This window comes from Sparus aurata, chromosome 14, assembly GCF_900880675.1.
Source record: "Sparus aurata chromosome 14, fSpaAur1.1, whole genome shotgun sequence".
Lineage (NCBI taxonomy): Eukaryota > Metazoa > Chordata > Actinopteri > Spariformes > Sparidae > Sparus > Sparus aurata.
In genome coordinates this window covers 20,424,045-20,446,473 of record NC_044200.1, presented here as the reverse complement: position 1 = coordinate 20,446,473, position 22,429 = coordinate 20,424,045, and the positions used below count along the sequence as shown (strand labels likewise).

Genomic DNA, 22,429 nt, shown 5'->3' with positions numbered 1-22,429 from the left:
ATGTTTTCGGGTTAATATAACATCTGCATTGTATGTGTATGTTGCATTTTGCTGCTGGAGATGTTTAAGTTCATATTCACTAGCGTTTTCATGGTGTCAGAAAAATGTTTTTTTAGCTTTGCTTATCCAAGACAATTTGCAAGTTTTCACAAAAACTTTAAACTGAAAAGTGACTTTTTTCTTAAGTTGTGAGACAATGTAGTGGAGTGATAAGTACAATATTTCCCTCTGAGATGCAGCAGAGTAGAAGTATAGTATTTGAGTAAATGTACCTCAATTACATTCCACCACTGAAAAAATCTAGTTGAGACGAATTTCTCAAAACCTGAACAAACAAACGTATGAACCACCTGCACGACTTCCTACCACTACAGGTTTTCCCTTTCGTAATTTGGTTGAACTGAACCTTTAAACGTCTGCAGTGTTTATCTCTCTCTCCGACGCGTTATCACACTCCGAACAACAGACGCCAGACTGAATGACTGTGCCGCACACGCTCCTCTCGGTTCCTTATCCATTGTTGTGTGTGCAGCGCTTGTTTCTAAGTGTCTCCTGCTATCTTAGCTGGACTTTCCCGGTTAATGATCCACTCTAGCGGTTTGATCTTTATTAATATGGCACATCCTGATATCACTAAAAACCTCCTCTGTGAGCTGCCACACCTTTCGGGGAAAAGCAGTTAAGAGCTCGCAGCGGCATGCCTGGGAGCAGATGAGAGGCGGCAACACGGCTCGTTAAAAGAGAAGCCGCTTCACGCCATAAAGGCATCGCTTACTCTCAAGGACGGCAAAAAAACCAACCTACAGTGTCATGTTTTTTCTCCTCTGTCTGGTCATGTGAGTTTTCTCCTCGCACACGCAGACACACACCTGTCTGACTGCTCCCTGTTATTAAAGCGACGGTTTCTGCTTATCACACAATGTCACGCAAACTGTCAGAGAGATTTGTCAGAGCAGGAGGTTTATGATCAGTAAACTGAGATTGCTCGTCAGTCACAGTTGACTTCTTCAATATATCGCAAATAATGGAGATTTCAGGTGATTTTCACTTGATCACAGACAATTTGCAGACCGTTTGGATGCTTGTTGACTTAATAAACAAGTTTCAAAAGCTTTTAAGTAGATTGATATCGATGCTGACTCAGAGTTTATCTTTCGAGTGTGAACTTCCCCTTTTGGCTCAGTTTCCATCTGGCATTAACAAGACACTTGTATCAGATATAGCTGGATGTTTTCGTTGGATTAGATCTAATCCTGGTATTAAACTGTGATTATGTTGCTCTCTCTCACATTACCACACACTTATTCAGGCAAATTTACCTTTACATAGAGAGAGAAATGTATTAGATATTAGAGGATAGAAGACAGGAGTTCTGTATGAAGAAGTTTCATCATGTTAGTTGTGAAATAAACATGAGATGTCGATGCTGAGATGATAATGTTCAGCCCCTGTGTTTTTTCATATTTCTCCCTATACATCTGTTTGCACCTTTCTCATGAAGAGCTTTACCTTCCAGTTCTGGATCATACTGCTCCCTCAGATCCCAATCCTGCTCCTCCTCCATACCGAAGGGACTCGGCAGGTTCTCCGGCTCCAGTCGGTCCAGGAGGAGCAGCTGGACCCGGGACAGGGATCCCAGATTTCCTGAGTCGCAGCCCACCGTCAGCGCTGCCAGGCCAGAAGAGAGTTCTGCATGGGAGGACAACATCAAAGTCTGAATCAATGGGAAAATATCCTGCAGCGCTGATGCACACAGATTATAACTAAAACAGGTTTTCTTTTCTATAGGTGAGTCATTTGGATAACAGAACAGACCACTGATGGGGCTGCGATGCAGCTGCTAACGATGAGAAAACAAACATGTTGTTTCATCTCATTTTCAGTCCTAAAATAGACTGACACTGATCTGGAGGCTTTGTGCAGTGGCAGCAGGTTCAGCAAGGACATCCAGGTGTCTCCTTCCCCGGCAACGTTCTCCAGGTTCCCCCTTGGGATCCAGAGCATTCCCTTCTTCTGGGTCTACCCGTACCAGTTGGACATGCCTGGTTATCCAGCAGGACCCAGATGCTCAGAACCACCTACATTTGCTCCTATAGATGTGAACGAGCAGCACCTCCTCTCTGTGCTGCCTTCAGATGTCCAGGCTCCTGACCGGAACTCTAATGAGGATCTGTGATACCTGACAGGCTGAACTCATTTCAGATGCTTTCATCCTCAATCACATCAGTCACTAACCAGAGCTCATGACAGAAGGTGAAGGTTAAAAACGATCTATTTATTATTTTTGTCACAGGTATCGCTCTTGGTGTGGACGACCTCTTAGGATCATGAACCAGAAACAAAACAAGTTAATAAACCTAAAAAAGAGGAAAAGCCCAAACCAGTCTAAAGGGGAATGTGGGAATTCATGAATTCTGAATATCACTTCTTCTTCACCCTCTTCTTCTTCTTCTTTACCCCCATCTTTTTTCCTTCATCTTTATCTTCTTCTTCTTCATCTTCTTCTTTGTCATCTTCTTACCCCTCTTTATTTTCTTCTTCTTCATCTTCTTCTTCTTCTCTTGAAGCGGATACAGCCGTTCAGTCATGTGAGGTAAGCGCTCTTCTATCGACCCTTTCTAATGCTTCAATACTTCAAAATGTACATAAAATACGTTAAGAGCTGTTCTGCTAGCACGGTCATAAAGATGGTCAGGCTTAAATATGTCCAAATTAAACCCACACTCAACAAAATATAGTAACAGAAACAATCATCAAAAATACAATCATCTTTACAATGCAAGTCCTCCAAGATGATCACATACTGTACATTATCCTCACACACTCCGTCCCCCCCCCCCCAGAATCCAAAGTTCTCATCGTCACACCCAATTAAAACCGGATCAATGACAGTGTGGCTCGGGGCCCATGCAAATCCCCAGCCGACGCTGGCTGGGTGTGGAGCTACCATTCCACTCCGAGGGGATTTCACACAGCACGCTCTGTTGAAGGTACCCCACTACACACACACACACACACACACACACACACACGCACACACGCACAAGCCTGTAGCTTTCACAAACAGAAACTTTTCAGTTTGTTTTAATTGTTTTGTGCAGTCAAGTCTGCTCCCACACGCACACACACACACACACACACTTTCCTGTGAAGTGTTTTCAGTTGGGAAGTCACTCACGTAGGTGTGCTGACGCTGGTAAAGTAATCCCTCAGGTGAGAAAAAGGCACTGTTGCCTCGGCTGATAAATTAAGGAGTCGTTGAGAGGAAATCCCAGGGTTAACCGTGGGTGTAACGTAATGTGATGGGACACACTTTCAGTTAGGCTGCTTCTTAGTGCGTAATTACTTAAAGGTAGCCGCAAGATTGAAAGACACTCAGCAAACACAGTGGCAGATAACAAATGACTAAGCTTGTGATTAAGGTGTTGGACACACTGGTTACCACCCACACAGGGTCAGACGGACAGAAGAGCACGGACACACTTCTAATTTAAATGCACTGTGGGACGATGAAGTTTGAGAAAGGTTTAAAAAATACTTATTTATTCAACATCAGTAAACTTTATACAGGTCATGCAGAGCCTCTGTGTTAATCGGATGGCAGGAAATAAGAAGAGAAAGAGATGAGAGGATGACGGATGATGTGGGATGTGGCAGTTTGTGATCAGCATCCAGGCAAAAAACTAAAGAGTGCCCATCTTTAATTTTAAGTCTCTAGTTTCATTTTTAGCAACTCAAGTGTAGCCTCAGGTTAAGTATTAAGCACTAGTATTAAACTATTATGATTGCTTCATCATCAGTTTTGATCCTGCTGCTGTGGATGACAGAACTTTATGTGTTGTAAAAATGGGTTGACTCACTTTCAGCTCTGATCACGGATCATTAACTGTGAAAGGCACCAGAGAACGTCATGTACTGCTGCTCGTATCAACCATAACTGCTTATTAAAGGGGGAACATTTTAGAACAGGTCTAATTAACCAATTTCAGATTGTGTCCGACTGTGCTTGAGTCTCTTTCGTCACTTTGGACGTTTGTTTTAAGAAAAATACTTGCCTGACTGTTGTGTTTCCGTAGATTTTCTGTTTCAGACTGGTTCAAACAAAACTGCTTTATGTCAACTAGTCAAGAAGAATTGTTTCTAGAGACAAGCATGTTTTATTTTAACCATTAATCTATTCATTCATTACAGTGTCCCCACATGTGCTTAAAGATGAAATATTCTTCTTGGTGATGAAGGCTGATAAGATATCTGTATTTTTAATAAAATCCTGCTCAGTGAAGCTTTAAATCAGCCACATTATCTACAGATGTGGATTGTGCTTCATGTCAGCCTGATAAAAATCAGTGTGGAGCATTAGCTCACATTTGGCAGGGCATTTGAGGCCTGAGTTGATTTTATCACGCTGTGGCTGCCATGGCAGCGGCTGCCCTGATCCGTCCACATCCTCGGGGCAAAGGTCGCCGGGGTCAGATGGGGGTCTGGGTCAAGCGAGCAGGTTAAACACCTTGTCAGGGATTAGAGGGCTATGAGGGAGGTGAAGGAAGTCTTCATTGGCTAATGTGTCTCTCGGCGGCTCACTCAACCACCTCCAGGACACACACACACATGCTATTTAGCACAGGCATGCAGACACACACATCGCATTTACCCTGCTTTTGTTGGCCAACATGGGCTGATACAATGACCTGACACAGTGAGGGATCAGATAAGCCCGTCCCTGTCTGTAACAAGGCTGAAGTCACAGAGGAAGGAGAGCACGTCTAATTGAGACATTACTGGGAGGCACATAGAGATGGAAACAGCAACAAACAAATAAACAGGAAAACATTATGTACAGCACCATTCTGGCAGTTATTATAATCAACTCCATCATTGTTTGTTTTTGTCAGAATATACTGGAAGAGGAACGACAACAAAGGCACGAGTTAACTTTCAAACCTTGATGTAATGTGCTTTGAGTGGAATGCTAAGGTTAGCATGCTAACATGCTGTCAACAGCAACATGCATATGTTAAGCTAGCATGTTGTTTCCCATATTTACTTTTGTATTGCAGTGTATGAACATGCTAATGTTTGCTTATATGACTAGAATAAGCTACTAACAGAGCAGAGGCTGATGGGATGTCATAAGCTTTACAGGTATTTGGCTGAAAGATGAAAATGACAGATTAATCCATCATGAAAACAAGTCTTTGTTGCAGACTATATGGTTGTGTGTGTGTGTCTACCTTTATCAGGTGAGGGGCACCCGGATGAGTCTGCGGCCTCGTCCAGAGACGGACAGGAGGTGGAACGAGGGGCGATGGCCTCCAGCTCGTCAAACACATGAGACTGACTGCAGCTGAGCTCAGACGAGCGAGATGCTGCAGTGCCACAGCGTCCTGCAGCAACACAGAGTGGGTGTATTATGTTAGGATGATAAACAGCGATGATGATGAGGATTAAATGCAGCTTTAATGACACACGTGGGCACAGTGGGTTGTTTCATTAGAAAATAATAGAAAACAACAAAGAGGTGTATGAATAATAATAAAAACAACTGGGAGAACCTAATGAGCACAATGCAGAGGGGCAGTTCAGGAAAGTGATATAATTACCTTCTTTTGAGGTGATTAAATATTTCATTTTCTCACTGAAGATTAATGGTTTTAGTCGTTTTAAGTTGGATGTTCATGATTTTAGTAGATAAGTTATTTCATCTTCATCTAGAGCTGAAAATAAACAAGATGGGAAATCTCATTATAGTGATATTCCAGACATCTTTCAAGTAGTTTGACAATTTGGGAAATTGACTTTGCTGAAAGTTTCCTCCTGAAAGTTAAATGAGAATGAAAACACTCTTTGTCCGTTAGCAAAACTATGAAGCCAGGAGATATTTGGCTCACCATCATGCTTTCTAGACTGATTTTGCACAATTAAAACAAAGAATGTATAAATTAATTATATTTAGAAGCACTAACAGACACGTTTCTAACTTTGGACTGATCTTAGTTAGCTGTTTCAACTTGCTCTCCTTATTTAGCTTCATATCATGCTAATGGACAGATATGATAGCAGCATCAAAGTTCTCATCTACAGTAAGTCTTAACAAGAAATCGAAGCAGATTTCTTTTTATCAACTACACAGAAGTGTACAAGTCTAAAGAGGATATTTTCTTGCTGTTCATTTGAAGCAAAAACTCTGATAACCATTAAATTGAATGTCATTAAACAATTAGAAGGCATTAAATCACAATCTATCACTTGTTGGGATTTCAGTAAATCTCAGGGGTGTAGACTGGATTGATAAGTAATGAGATGTAAATAAACAAATAACACCACAGCGAGCCGACAGCCAGAGGAAAAGCTCCTGGAGGACGTTCTCCGATGCAGCTATCAGACTATAAATCTCAGCTGGATGTTGTAGTGGGCTTAAGTAAAGCCTGTCCCTTCCAGGTTTTACACTCTGACAAGTGGACAACTAACAACACAAACCCAGGACCTCCATGAGTGAAGGCCCTCAGGCTATGCAGATATGAAGGTCTGAGCACGGCGTTGCAGTCAGACTTCAGGGCGAAAGTAGTCTCACTTCAGCTCAAATTACCAAAAACCTCCATCCAGATCACCACTAATTACTTATCTCCTCTCGGACCGTCAAAACAAAACTGTTTCACTCTGCCTGGTTCAGAAATCTGAGGATTAGGGAGAGAAACTGTTTCACTGGGTGGTGTGTTTTGTCGTCGCCCTGAAAGAGGCTTGTCGAGGCTTTTCTCACATTAGAGATGCAGAGCAGCTTGGTCCGCACAAAAGGATAATATATACAGAGGCTCTAAAAAGGAAAAAGGCAAACTCAGCTCCTTCGCCTCTGCCCACATGGACGAGTATAAATGTACACATGAAGCCACCCTCGCGCTGTCAAGTACGCGAACAACGACATGCACACACCGCTGCACTATTGTGCACTTGAGCGGCTCGGCGCTCTACTCAGACGGACAATGGAAGGACTTGACTTGACACTTCAAAGCATATTGCTGCTGTCAACTCAGCTGTCATTCCCAGCAGATTGGGGCTATACTGAGTCAGGGTGAGTTTTTCGGGGAGGTTAGGGGTGACTCTGGGGGGTCAGGGAGTTTGATATGACAGAGTTAGAGGCAGACAAGGCCTTCTCTGTGTGCCTGTGGCCCTCTTTTCCTGGTCACAGTGATGGGGTAAAAGGCCCCGAGTGGAGAGGCCAGGCCGGGGCCGGGACAGTGCCCCGCTTCATTGTGGAGGACAGTTACACTCTGGAGATGTTGCTCAAAACAGGTCAGCTCAGGGTCACTCCGTGCAGTGTAGGGGATCTGAAATAATCATGATTGGGGTCAAAAGGGGCTGAGTGGGGTGAGGAGACTCACATCAGCCTCTGCAGCCATTTACCACACAGGATTCTAAGGTTTAAGGTTACTTTACTGTCTCCGGAGCCAAAACTGCTGCAAAAAGACAAAACATCACAATGAAAATGCAGATTTGTATCGATGACATGATGCTGATGCAGACCACCTCAGGACAATGTTCACAGTAGTTTTTGAGTGTCTCTCAAATGAGAATGTTCGATTAAATAAAGACATGAACTTCAACTGAGGAGGGTTGGTTTGAGATGTAGATCTACAAGTTTGAGAGACACAAAAACAGTGACTGGACCATGAGAACTTTTTGCCAGTTAACACGCATTCTATTGCTCAACTTTGTCTTCCTGTACTTGCTGTATTGATGCAAACACTTTTGTGCTCTGCAAGATTATTACATTTATTATTATTTTGGACATTCTGACTTCTGGTTTCATGTCCAAATAAAATGATTTTGATGATCTGGCTAAAGTATAGCAAGACCACAGCACTGTGCCACAGCTACACTGGAGAAAGGTCTGTGTCTGCACCCATTATCATTCTGTTATAGGGGAATAAAAGTTTCTCTGGTTTGTTTGTATTTCTCTGAACAAATCACGACTGTCTTTGCTGGCACTGAACCCAAGATGCAGCGATGGTGCACCTGCAAAATAGCGTTGGGAGGAACTTGTTTTGAAGGTAGGGGAGACGAATCCTGGCAGAAAAATGTCTAAATCGCTGCAAAATAAAAGGTAACAAGTGTTAGCTTGTTTACATGTGTACCGTAGCCACCAGGTGAAGTTTACAACCTGGCTAATCGTTACTGTGTTGCTCTCCTTGTCAAACTCGCTCTGAGATTATAACTATGTTGATGACGGCCAGAACTATGAAAATAAACCCAAGTGGTAATAAACCAGACTGATCTTTTTAAGCTTTACACGCTGCCACATTGAGGCCACATTGAGCTTGAATCGCCTCCATCTGCGGGGAAATAAATGAACCAGTGACACTCGCTCTGTGTCTGCTGTGAACAGAACAGCGTGCTCCGATACAGCATGGGCCCCCCTGCAGTACACAGCACCACACAGAGAACAGTAGATGTCTCTGATAGAAAAGAGAAAATCCCTACACAATTTCCACATTGTTTGCTTTCTTTCATAAAGTTCCCGGAGAAGTCAGATGTCAGTGGCCCTGTCCTTTATCCCCATTGGGAACGGTAAATTAGCGGCCACAGGAAAGCCGCAGAGGTATTCTATTGTGGCGGCCCTGCTCAGTGTTCTGCCGTCAGCGAGCGGTGGTCAGTGTGGATTTATGACCATCGGCTACACGTCTCCCTCTCAGAGCCCGGAGAATAGCCGAGGCACGGGGGAGCCGAGGCTGAGAGGCACGGCACACGAGGTAGGCACCCCGACTTCTATTGTTGGGGCCTCGCGCCTTTGAGCGAGGAATCAAACGGTACCAGCTTTTCATCAAAAGCCCTCCTTTCTACTGCTGATTTAGAGGAAAAAGAAAAGCTTTCTGCGTTATTTATTATGAGGAGGGGGTCGATGGGGAAAGCGGGCTGACAGCGATGCTTTGACAATGTGTCGGTGGGGGCAGGAGCATCAGGACGTCTCACTATGGAGGCAGGCTTTGAATTCTCTGTGTCCCTTTGTCTATGAGTGGATGTCCAGCCATGTTCAAGACAATCGGGCTCCTAAGAACGTAGGCAGGAGCGCAGTGCCGGGCAGGGAGGAGGCTGTGAACAGCCCATATGTGGCCTGCAGAGATCATTTCTCACCTCTGACAGGGGAGATGGGAGGCAGGACAGGCCAACGATGAGACTCCAGCCGAGTCACTGACGCTGATGGGGTCAGCTTTGGTCCTGACCCTGAGCGGGGAGTGGTCCTTTGTGGACTTGGGCAGGAGGACCAAGTAGTGGAGGGGAATGCCAGGGTGATGGGGCCACGATCGGAGTCAGAGGATGGGTTCAGACCAGGATCTAGAGATGCACCTTTGTTGAGATTCTCTGTTGTTTTTGTGCTTTCACGCCTGCTCTGAGTGATGTCTGTCTGAGGAGGGACGTCTGATGTTGGGCGTGGTGAAAGAGGTTTGGTCTGGCCAAGCAGTGGTTCACAGAATACAGGGGGGGTCGTGGTGTTTGTGGATGATCGGCGAGGGTTGGATCCTGCTGGAGGGCAAGAAGCCAACGGTGACTGTATCACTCCAGAACGCTGGAGCGATGAGAGACCAGGTCTGCCTTCTTGGTCCGAATCCCTGATATCTGCTGTAAGACAACAGAGGAAAATAAGAAAGTAGCTTTATTTAACTAAGTGCTTTACCTCACCTGACAATCAGAGCAGCACTGTCACAACATTAAGTAAAATCTAACCTAAAGAAACGTGAAGTTGCAACTTTAAAAAAACAACAAACAAAGCTTTCAACAAAGCTGTTCTCTGCAGACATGAACACTGCCAACATTTATTCTGGCAACTGGGTTGACAGTCACTAGTTTTAAACATTAAGTACATGTGAAGGAGGCTAAAGCTAATGCTAAAGTTTTACCAGAGAGGACGCTGCTCCTGCCACTGGCGAGATCTGTGCTTCGACTGAACAAACTGGAAGGAGGACGACTTAAATCTGAGAGAGACCCGTGTGAGAACATGGAGGTCAGTGACGCTGAACGCTCCGGTGTCGCAGGCTCATCTGTGGTGGACGACACAACAGGTCGTGTCTCCCTCTCCTGAACGTCTTTTTCCTCTGGAGCATGTCGAGGGCTGGAGGGAGATGCTGGCACAGAGTTCAGCTTGGTTTGTTTTCCCTTTGAGTCGGGCTGAGGGGTGTTTTGATGGAGGGGTTCGGGATTAATGGTGGATGATGGTGGAGTAGCAGGGAGTGGAGGACAGGGAACAACAACAGCAGACCGACTTCCTGCGATCGAACCCCCGCCAGCCTGCACAACATTTCTCCTTCTGTCTGGACTGGGATTGAAGAAACCTTCAAATAAAAGACAGAAACACAACAACAGTATCTTATTCACTGTTCTACAAAGATGCTCAACATGTCGTAGATCATTTCTAAAAGTCTGCTCGTGACATGTTCATTCCCACTTTGTTCGGTCCTGGAGCAAACATTTGATTTCCTGCTGGGTGGGTCGGCCCGCTAACAAAGGCGGCGAGAAATCTTCCCCGCTGGAGCAGCTGCCTGTTTCCAAACTCAATATTCACAAAAGAGATCAGACCTGAGGGCAGGAGAGCTCGCGTGGGTTAAATCTTTCTTAAAGGCTGGAGATGGCAGAACATCATGTCAGTTACAGGTGTCACATAAAATTATTATTTTGTGAATGTCAGGGGAACTTTCAATTGACTTGGCAGGTGAGAAGATGTTCTGGTAGGGTTGTGACCACTTTTTGTACCATTTCAGTGCTTTCTTTTGACATAAACTTCACATTAACCTGCCGTTCCCATCCTTCAATTAATATCACTGAACTTAAATATACATTTATCTGATAACTTTACTTGTTAGTTATTTTGCAGATCCAGATTATTCAGTGTTGACTGAACAGACGCTGCATCAGAGCCAAAGTAGAACAACACAGATACGAATAATAATACTGAATATCGGTTTCCGATTTATATATTTTGGAAGCAGGATGGAAATCTTTTGCTTGTGTGCATAGAGTGTCTACAGGTATCAGATGCATTTAATGCCTTTTGCGAACTTTTTTAAGAACTGATTTCTGGACAAATTAGCAATAAGGTAAGTGTGCAAAGGTAGCTTTTATGTATAAATATGTCCAATAGTCAACTATCAATCAGCTCTTGGGCAAATTTGTTTGATAAATGACTTCCACAATGACCACTGAATCATGTCAGCACTACAGCGAGCAAACAGCCAGACTCATTTCTCAATCACTTGTTGCACTGCTCCATAAATCCACTTCTCTCGTCCTTCCACGCTCATTATCTCCTCTTCCTTCCTCTAAACATTTCCTTTCATCCCTCTAAGATTCTCCACCCAGAGCCGCCCATTTCCCTTTCGCCTTCTCCATTCTTCCCCCTTTCGCCTTTGCACTCCCCTTCCTTTCTCTCTCCTCCTATTTTTTGTTGACCACTGAGAGGGAGTGTGTTCGGTGTGTGTGTGTGTGTGTGTGTGTGTGATGGGGGGGAGGGAGGGTGTGAAACAATCTGCTCTTGTTTCCTGGGGGTCTGCCACCGAGAGGAGTCAGCACAGGAGGATAAAGAGAACGCACTGGAGAGCACATTTCTGCACTGCCTCCTCTTACAATGCCCCGCCATTCCCATCTGTTACACACACGCACACACACATACACAAGCGAACTGGTGCGTGTGTGTGTATGAATGACATGTGTCAGAGCGCAAAGCCACGGCGTCGGGCGCAGCACGTTTCTTCAGGGAGCAGGGTTAAGGGCGATTGTGAGGGAGCCGACCACCATATGGTAGAATAATTAGCATTAGACCCCACTGCTGAGAAATGCCCCCCTCCTTTGCTACACACACACACACACACACACACACACACACACACACACCCCGGCATGGTGAAAGCAGTGCCCTGCTGTGGAGCTGAGGTGTGTGCTGGGAGAGATGCCTTCACATCAGAGGCTGGGCTCTGAAAGGAGCGGCAGGTCTCCCAGCCCCGGGCCTTTCACTCCCACCAGAAGACCACCAGGAGGGCGGCGCTGTGGGCACTTCCTCGCCAGAGAGGAGATTTGCACTTAACCAAACACAACCACAGAGAGAGATTAAGAGCTAACGACGAGCCCGGTGGCCTCCACCTCCACTGCTCCAGGAGAGGAAGAAAAGGCGAGAAAACTTGTTAATGAGCAGAGCTGTGGAGTCAAAGGAGGCAGCAGCCTCCTCCTGGTGGTGTGAAAGCACCAGGTGTTGTGTTGATAAGCCTCACCATCCAGCGTCTGCGTCCTCAGCGCAGCGAGAGTGTGTGTGCTGGTCGTCCTCCCCTGAGACGGAGGCTGTGGTCTGGACTTGGTGTTCAGGGAACAAGGAGGCCTGAGGTCCTCAGAACGAGCCCTCATGTGAGACAAGAACCGGGGACACAAGAGAGGACGATGACGAGGACGTTCATGAACCTGTAAGACAAGAAAAAGAGAAATCAGTGAGAGAGAGAAACTTTTCACAATATGACTCCACATCAGCACATTTATCATTACTTTTAATAATCAAAGTAATTAAATTAATAAATAAATCAATCAATAATTATAAAATTAGTTATAAGAGTATTAAAAAATACAACAAACAAATAATAATAATTAAATAAAAGGAAAAAAACATTAATATACCTAACCATACCATACCATAACAAATTTGTAAAAATTCAAACAAATGTTAACTAAGGGCAGACAATATATAAATACATATACAATAGACAATAAAAATATACATTATAAAAAAGAAAAACATGAATAGACAGAAAATACATTGTTTAACAATTAAACACATTTGTTAAATTAAAATAATTATTTAAAATAAAGGAAGAATGTAAAAACAAACTAGTTTATATGTGTATAAAAAACTAATCAAAACCATAAAAGTACAAATTCTGTGAATATATAAGCCATATAAAATCAATAAAGAATTAAAAGAAAAAAACAACAGAAAATATGTTGTGTGTTTTTGATATAAAATAACTTTTAAATTGAAAAAATGTCAACCAAAAAGTTACAAATAAATATATAAAACCAAACTCTAACTACCTCTAACTCTAACTCTACTCCCTTACACTGGCAGGTTACAAAACAAACACACAAACAAACAAAAACTAAACTATGACTTTGCAAAGTAAATGTATATCTGACCTCCCAGATATCTGATAGAAAACATGTCAAAATAAAAGTCACTCTGGAAAACATCTGTAACTCCTGCCACCACAAAATAAAAGCTTGACAGAGGAGTCCTTCTGAACAGTTTGTGGAGAATTCAAATGATGCATGGTGCCTCCACTGCCCCCTTGTGTTCACTAAAGAGACGACACCATCTTCCTCTTCCTCAGCACACAAAGTAACTCCTGCTTTCTGTTCTTACATCCACAACCTTCCTCGTCTTTCAGAGACAAGAGGGAGAAAATTATCTCAAGGGTGATAAAACTCCTCAGAGTACACTGTCGGGACACGCCAGATAAAAGCAGGCGGGACGGTCAATATTGGAAATGTGGAGGGATGGACGCCCGTCTGAGGCACGCCAAACAGAGAAAACCAGCCCAGTGACTCATTCAGTGGCCTTTAGAGAGCAAACATTTGTAATAGACGGCCCACAGACGCAGCAGGGCTTTATTTGACTTGGATTTAAGCTTCACGTAAAACAAAGTTCAGCTCCTCACTCGTTTAACACACAATAAAAAAAAAAACAAACAGAAAATGCACGGATACAACATCTGTCCGACTACAACGATGAACCAGGAGACCTTCAGACGGAGGGAGAAAGGGGGGAGAAAGTGGGGGAGGAAGGTGGGGTCGCTGTCTGTGACTCACACAGGGAGGATCAGCGTTTAAATCCCTGCACCATCTCTGCTGATTCCCTCTCCTCAGATCTGGAGGCTTTAAAGATTTGCATTCTTGTGATGTAAAGAAGGAGAAGTGAGGTAGAAAGAGCAGAACAAGAGCCGGTGATGGGGGCCCTTCTCCTCCTCGCTCCTCTTCCTCCCCTACGGCCTCCTCATTACCTGTCGCTCAGGCCTGTCAGGAGGATGAGGAAGGCTTTGTGAGGATCGACTCGGGCCGGTGTCATCAAACCGGTGACCTTCTGAGGAGCGCGTCCGGGCACGAATGTTTAACTTATGTCTGGGTCATTACAACACATGCAAAAGCCATGTTAATGCAGCCACACACGCGAACGCAGTCACACAGTACAAGACGAAGCTGCGTGTCCTTTAAACACACTCCAATTCTAATTAAACATGGTCACATTGACGACACATGCAGCTTTCAAAAGCAATCATCTACTGACATTTAACAAAAACTGACTCAACGTAAACTTTCTGTCTTGTAGTTATGTGAGCGGTTGCAGCGATACACCGTGAAGCTGATGATTTGTTTTCATCATAATAAAGCGTCTAAAACTTGCACAACAGTAGTTAAAGTTTACGTTCAACGCTATTAGCTAACTTTAGTTTTTGAACGAACTTTGAATGACAGTACCGAAGTCTGATTTTCTTTTCATGTTCACGACAAACTTAAAGTAAAAGTTTGAGTATGGAGGCAAATAAGTGCTGTAAAGAATAGAATCTTTGAAGCATCCACGTACTGGGACCAATATTGGGGTAAAAAAATCAAAACAGATCCTGTTCTGTAATATAGTCTTTAAAAAAGAAAGGTTTCATATCTTCTCTTATCGAGCAACATATAGCCCAACACTGTTTGATGTGGCGAATATCGGCTAATAATAAAACCAGCTATATAAATGTACGTCGTCTGAATTCCATTCTTTAAAGATTAGTCAATTTGAAGTTGAGCTATTTCAAAAACATATCTCATGTACGCAAATACACATATTGGATCCTCTCACAAGAAAATGGCTACTGAAGATGAAAGTCAAATAGTCAAAATGACTAAATGTAATTCTTTGCTGCACGTGTCATTACCGTACAAAGGGATGACTGGAACATGTCACAGAGGAAGCCATTTCCATCAGAGACAGTAGGTAATACTATAGTTTCTGTAGACACCCAGAACACGCGTGTGGGCTCCTCCGGGGCCCTGCAGGCCCCCAGGAAACGGGCTGACCTCCTGGCGTCAGGCAACCCACACGCTGTCCTCACACAGCCAGAACTGGCTAATGTCATTACGGGCCTGTTTGTGGTCAACAGCTCCCTGATTGAGATGTACAAGTAGCGCTGCTCGATGAATGTAGGAAGTCTATTAGTTAGTCAGAGTCCCAGATGGCCTGCAGAGGACAGGCTTGCGTGTGCTCCTTCACCCCCCCCTCACCTCTAAACACACACACACATATACACACAAGCGTACATAAGCAGCGATACACACACACACACTTAATTACACTGCCTCCGAGTGAACTCTCTGACAGGCGGACGACTACGAGCAAAGACAGAAGTGTGTCTATGTCCCAGTGTCTGCAGGAACAGAGAATTCTTCACAGAGCTGATGCACAAGAAAGCCAGGCTTAGGCCCTAACAAGGTTAAACCCCTGAAAAAGAGTGACTTTTTAAATCATGGAGATTTGTGTTTCTGCGGGGTGTAATTAGCTTTGCTGCGGGGGAGGAGGGTGGGTGGATGAAGGTCGGGGATGCTGGGGAGGGGCCGGCAAGAGGCGAAGCGGGGGACGACGACAGTGGGGCGCATTGTGGAGTCCGGCGGATTCAGGGGAGTAAATCTGATTATCAGCTCGTGTCAGAAGCCAGGCTCAGATACAGCTTAGCATTCAGAGCAACTTTCTACTTTCGATGGTTAGACAATGACCCCCCTTTACAGGCCCGAGCAGGCACAGAGGGCCTGGCAAGCTCTTCCAGCCCCAGCATCCTGAGACAACACAACACAACACAACACAGGACGACAGCATGACAGCCTGCATTACATACAGCGAAGGAAGAATCGTTCAAACTCTTTATTCAAAACAGGAATTTAACTGATTTCACACATCAAAGTTTGTTTACAGGTGTTGGAGTTAGTTGTGAAGCTGAAGATTAGAAGTGTGAAATAATCTGATCGTACAGCACAGAGTTCGAAGGAAGTGAGTTTAACAAACCTCTGCAGTCGCCGCTAGCATAGCCCACTAAAAAAACATACACAGTGCCTTAAACCTGCAGTCTTTCTAAAGGGGCGACGCCACTGGCGTGTGATTGTATGTAAGCTTATGAGAAAATGACAGTACTTGTCACTTGAGTATGAGTTTATAGTCTCAGTCGCTGGTTTCAAGTCTTTTCTCAGTAAAGCATGATGACCAGCCACAACAACGTCAGCTAGTAATGTTTTCAGTTTGTGACTTTATGTGTCATCATAGAAACATTTAGCAAACTCGAGCATCGTGCCAAGTATTTATGTCTGTCTGTCTGTGTGGACACTTTACAGGTTGAGATAAAAACATAAGCAGAGATCGAAGATGGGACTCCTTCGATCCAGGAGTACAGAGTGCTCATTTAAAGTAATTGTAGTTATTACTTCAGAGTACTACTGAGAGTGTCGCGGTCATAAAAATGATGCTCCCATGAAGTTTGGAGTGCTAGTTGTCTGACATGCAACTTGCACAAGTGTTATGTGGAAAATACACCAAGAATGTATTTTTCGGTGAAGTAGGAGGTTCCTTTCATCCAGTAGTTACATTTATTTTACCAATATCTGCATTTTCATAGATTCCGGCATTTTCAATGAAGAGGACGAGTGAATGTATTCTAAATTTCTTAATATTTCTGAATGTTGCAGTTAAAGTGGTTGGAGTACAAATGCCACATTATTCTTCGGAGACAAGTCGCAAAAAACTGCCAAAAAAACTACCTTAAATTGGACTTGAGTAAACGACATTTTCATCAGTGCCTACCTCATATTAAAAACAACACTATTGATCGTTAACCTCTGTTAAAAAGTTGAATATGTCTTCTGTATGTCGTTAAAGGGTTTTCAGTGACACTTGAGGAGGAGAAGCTTTTCTGTGCTCACTCACTATTTAAGAAAACAACGACTCGCAGCGAGTGAAACCATAAAACGTGTGTTGAACTCTTTGTGTACTGAATGTTAATCTGCAGCTCTGCAGCTCTGTTGGCTTGTTTGGGCACCTGTGCATTCTGACCTGAAGCGTCCCATAGCAGCTCGTGTCCCGGGTGACAGCGCAGCGGCTCTGACGCCTATATAAAGCAGACTGCTGGGTCAACAGCCTCTTGTCGGCTGTCTGTCTGTTTAGACAGGGACATGCTTGTTGTAAAAAAAGTTGTGTAGCTGTATGACGGGAGCAGGTTTACCATCACAATGCCCTCCTGATTTATTAGATATAGCGGCAGCGGCAGAGAGATGGTGGAGGGCGACGCGGGCGCCCGATGAACTTGCCGAATGCAGAAGTGCTGAAGGCAGTTGAGGATGTAAATGAGGCTGTAAGGACCAGCGAGCGTCTTTGTCTGGCGACTTTACTTGTTTGTTTAACCAGAGGCCAAGACAGGAAGCCAGCCCACACAACTCTGCTGTCCCCATGGCAACGCCACTGATAATTGTGGCACATCCACTCCCAGACTCTTTTCAGCCGAGGGGAGAGGTGGAGACTTTTGAGTGCTGGAGGAGAGAGAGGAGTGTGTGTGTGTGTGTGTGTGTTTCTTTTTACTTGTTAGAGGAAAACCACCAACGTCCAGATTTAGTAGATTTTTTGAAAAGCTTTTACTGAATTTGAACCTTAGTGTCCCATCAGTAAATAGAAGTTTAAGGACGGATAAAATCATTTATGTCATTTATCAAACTTACTCTGCTTTCAGCTTACAGTATCGACTGTTTTTTCATTATTGTAAGGTAACTATGTTTGGGTTTTGGACTCTTGCTCCAAAAAATAAGCACCTGAAATATTGCCATACCAATTTTACCAAAGGTCAATTATTACGTAACTCTGACCAACAGCCAGTTATCCCCAAAAAAGCAGCCTGATCTCACTCCCAACATGTCGGATACAGCAGCCTTGATCTGCTACTTGCGAACTCTAAAAAATATCTTAGAGATGAATCAATCACATTAAACATGTCATTCCACAACAATAAAATCAATGCACCTTAATACAATACAAGCATATTTTGCTTATTTCTAGTCAGAATATCTCATCGCACTTACTATAAGACACAATCACCTTGAAAGTGATATTCCAGTGAGATATAAGGATTTGATTTGGACATTTTCACTTGTTCCGATGCCACCTGTTGAGGAATGTGAGGGATCAAATGAAACCACCCCCCTCTTTGTATCTGTCACAGAACAGCTCCATGGTAATAATGTTTCTATATGTTGTTGTCTGCTAAGTGCTTCTTTTAACTCTTGGGTAACATAAAAACCCTTAAAACACCAATTTTGGCCGCTCATTAGTATAAATGAGCAACTTGTGTGCATGTCCGAGGGTCCAACTAGGAAGGTCGTAGGAACAAGCTTCACAGAAAAAAGCGAGAGATTTAGGATAGTAAAAAAAAAACAGTATTCATGTTCCCTGTTGTTTAAATAGTGTTTTGGCACTCACAGTGTGGTGGCAGAGTCCTCTCTCCCACAAGATGGCCTTGCTGACAAACGACACATAAATGGGTCCCTGCGAGAAAAAAACGAGAGTGAGACGTAAATATAAACAGTTATTGATTACAGAAAGAGGGCAAAGGTACACGTTGACGGTTAGAAACACATTTATCCGAGCGAGATTGAGATTGATCAGTCGAAAAGAGTTGGGAGATGAAACTGCTTTCAGTAGCTCAATCTCTCCTGCTCCGTGGGCCTCCAGGCTGAGAACAATGACTGAAGCCTGGCAAAACAAACAAAAAAGCCACACAGTGAGTGGGCCCTCCAGAGACATTTAAAACACCCCACCACTGCATTAATAACCCCTCTGTCTTGATTATTGAGCTGCTGTGAGACCGGCCGGTGGTTTGAGCTGCGACAGCAGAAGACGCGATGATGGAGTCTGCTCTCCCACGCAGCCAACTTCCCACATCTGCTCAGTTAACAAAACCTCTGTTCCCTATCCTCCTCTGCCTTTCTCTTAACATGTCGCTTCTTCAGGACAGTATGGTGGTTTTATGGCAAGGGTGCATCAGTTTGACCCAGGGAGCAGGGGGCGCTGTGTTAACTCATCAATCACTGGAGACACATCACAAGCAGTCAGCAGAGCAGCTCATCCATCTCTCTTTGCAGCTCCTGGCAGCTCCCAGAAGCACCGAGTCAGCTCCAGAGCTGGTCCACTCCAGGGAGCAAGAGAGCAGATCCTCCCAGGACTCACCCCTCATTCATGGGCTGTAACCCCAGACCGGAGTGGGTGACAGGGGGCATAAGGGGCTCTCAGGGTAGGAGGACAATGGCGCTTGATGTGTGTATACATGTGTGCGCTTCCCGTTCCTTTGGAGTGCACTGGTGTGGAGCTCTCTGCCAGCTTGTGCAAGACTCTCAAACCCATTCAGTGCCACTATGAGAGGCTAGAGAGCAGCGTAGGTCTTGCTTTTGTCTGTAGGCTTCATTTGGACCGTACCTGTTGTATTGGACAAAGCACATCACATATGATTATGCACATTATGCCAGAAATACCGCGCGGGCTCTCCATCCTTAATAGAAGCCTTAATTGCTGGTGAATAATGAACTGATGGAGAACAACAACCAATTTCCCTCCGGTGAATCATGGGTGCTTGCGGCCCAATGACCTTGTTGTTACTAATTATGCGCTGAATGTGAAATCAAGTACATTTTTAGACGGTAAAGGATGAAGTGGCTGTGGGCTGGGTTGACCTACGGGGAAATTATAAGGCCCGAAATTAAAAGCATAGCAAAGGAAACAGGCAAAATGATAATAAGGGGGGAAAAAAATACATCTCTTACATACATAACATAATACATAAATACATAAATACATAACTACGTTTATGGGGTTACATTGTCTATATAGATACATGTAGTTAGTAATCAAATAAAAAGCAAAGCTAGCTGAAAATAAAGGCATTAATCAATTGCCTCTTTCTGCCTTTGATGTCATCGTTTGACCCGTCATCACAAGTATGACACATAATCCCATATAGGGTTTGTCTAAAGTGATTGCTGCCCCTCTTTTCCTTGTTCAATTCAGATGATGCGATTAGAGAGATTCCTAGCAGATGGGATTTCCACTGTGCATGTGTTGACAGCGTGTATACCCCCCCACCCCCCTCCCCGTTACCGCGATCCCACCTCACGGTACTTCCTGTCAGATCCACTGAGCACACGGGCGGCGTGGGCCGGCAGGACCCGAGCGGAGAGGAAGTGCTGTGGTGCCGGTTTGAGCCAACAGGGGGAAATATGGTCAAATATGGTCTGTCTTATCAATAATGAGTAGGTGGAACAGGCCGGATCAAATTACCAATTTAGAGCTAATCACCAAAGTGGTGGCTGGTCTTTGCTTTATCCCCTCTCCCACCCTGCTTTCTCCTCCTCTCTGGCGATTCCTGCCGCCATCTGTCCGTCTTTCTCAGGGGAGCCCTTCCTTCTCTCCCGAGCACCACACTGGATGCTTTATTAATTCTGTTTCACCTGATTACACCCTGTCTGTGAGTCAGGGCACATTAATAGGCATTTAATCAACATTTAATTACGGGAGCAGGCATCGAACAGAGAGCCACAGATCAGATCTGCATCCTGGTGAGGTCAGTGGCAAGGACACAGTAACACACATTATTTTGACAAATCTGGGTCGTGTACGGGTTGTAAACAAGTTGCCGTTACCGCAGCATCTCACTTGTTAAACTAGCATATAACACTGTAATGTGAAGTATTTCACTTTAACAAGCACTTACAGAGGCTCTGTGGAACCTCTGAGTTGTGCTGGAAGACAGTCGTATAACAACTTATACAAATCGTCCGCAGGCTTGGATGTCATATTACAATCCGCTCACGTAAGGCCAATAAAAAAAAGTGATTCATACATGTAATTTGCTGCAAATTGTCACATAGAGCCCCTTAACATATTGAAATATGTCATATAAAGAAAGTCACAGTCTTCAAGACTTTTCAACACCAGTTAGTGTAGTTTTAAGAGGTGGCTAGATGACTTTTTTTATTTTGTTCTGCTCTTTTCTGGGCGACTTTAATTTGCGTACCATCTTTTCATTTAATACAGTTAACTTGATGGCAAACAGTTGCTTACTGTATGAACACATTCAGCGGTTACTCTGCAATCTTCTTTTTCTGATCACCTGATGAATGTAAGTGTTATCTGATTAAACATGATAGTGACTGCGTTTACATGCACAGCTTAGTCAGATTACAGCCATAGTTCGACTGTGCTACTCAATCAGACAACTGCAATTATCTGAGTATACATGCCGGTGAGAAAATCGGATTATTGGCCGGAGCATGTCATACCCCGGTACGCTAGGTGGCGCTGTACACATTTCAACAAGTGGTAACAGAGTCACCTCCGGCTGACCTCTTTACGTCACCAGCTGCCTCGGCATTCAAGAAAGATGGCGTACGAAGAGCGAGACGAAGCTACATCGACTATCAATCGAATAATCTGGGTGCTTTAATTCGACTATGAGAAATCCGATCCAGTCCGATTTTAGTTAGACTAAGGTTTATATATGCATCTTAGAAATCCCATCATAGTCGGACTAACACAGTAATTCGGTTTCCTTGAGTGTCATGTAAACGCACTGAGTGAAGTTAAATTCAGTTACTGGCAAACATGCCAAAACATGATCTTCGATACGTCCAGACGTTGTTATAAAGCCCCTTTGTTGCAGCAGAGTCAGATCGTATCTATATGATCTATAGATAGACATATCTATATTTCTATATCTAAGTGGGTTTTTACCAACTACTGGGAGAAATATCTTTGTATTTAGCTGCTCAATGCAACCACAGTGTTCAGCAGCTACTTAGCTTAATGTACACACAGTGGCTTCTCGCTGAAAATGATCTAGGAGGCAGAACTCAATCAAAATAATTACTGAAATTCTAACCCAAATATCTCTTACAAGCTTGAGACTCCAAAGAGTTACTAAGTAATTCCTGAACACACGGTCTGGACTGTGGAGGCATGACCACAAGTGGTACATAACCTACATTCGACTAATGCTTTGAAACGTAATAACTTCCACTTTACACAGACTACCTAACTCTGTCAACAACTGTCCCTCGTGATAACCCAAACATCTCAGCTTTCACTAACAGTGTGAGTGTGTTAACTCTGCAGATGCAGAATGGCAACAGCGCTCGAGGTTGAAGCATGTAAATCAGCTGCTGGATTTGTCGATAAACCTGCTAGCTGTGATACAAAGAGCTACACAGTCTCTAAAGCTCAGACAAACTTTAAAAGCACACCACAGGAACTCGACAATGCAGAGCAACACAACTGATGAGCAGATCCCGTTCAGAAAAACAATCAAGCAAACGGAATGAGCTATCAATGGCAAACAAAAGGCGA

The 22,429-nt window shown here is 44.0% G+C and overlaps 1 protein-coding gene across 1 annotated transcript in view; it reads right to left on the bottom strand.

The window, feature by feature from the left end:
• LOC115595570 (mucin-5AC) overlaps positions 1 to 18,619 on the bottom strand; it is a 48,822-nt gene extending 30,203 nt beyond the window's left edge. The window contains exons 1-6 of the mRNA XM_030440212.1: positions 18,515 to 18,619; positions 12,252 to 12,435; positions 9,891 to 10,322; positions 9,127 to 9,612; positions 5,232 to 5,384; positions 1,510 to 1,689 (exon numbers count right to left, since the gene is read on the bottom strand). Of these exons, the coding sequence (XP_030296072.1) occupies positions 1,510 to 1,689; positions 5,232 to 5,384; positions 9,127 to 9,612; positions 9,891 to 10,322; positions 12,252 to 12,381 (1,381 nt within the window). The 5' untranslated portion in view covers positions 12,382 to 12,435; positions 18,515 to 18,619. The remainder of the gene's footprint in view (positions 1 to 1,509; positions 1,690 to 5,231; positions 5,385 to 9,126; positions 9,613 to 9,890; positions 10,323 to 12,251; positions 12,436 to 18,514) is intronic.
• Between the last annotated feature and the right edge of the window lie 3,810 nt (positions 18,620 to 22,429).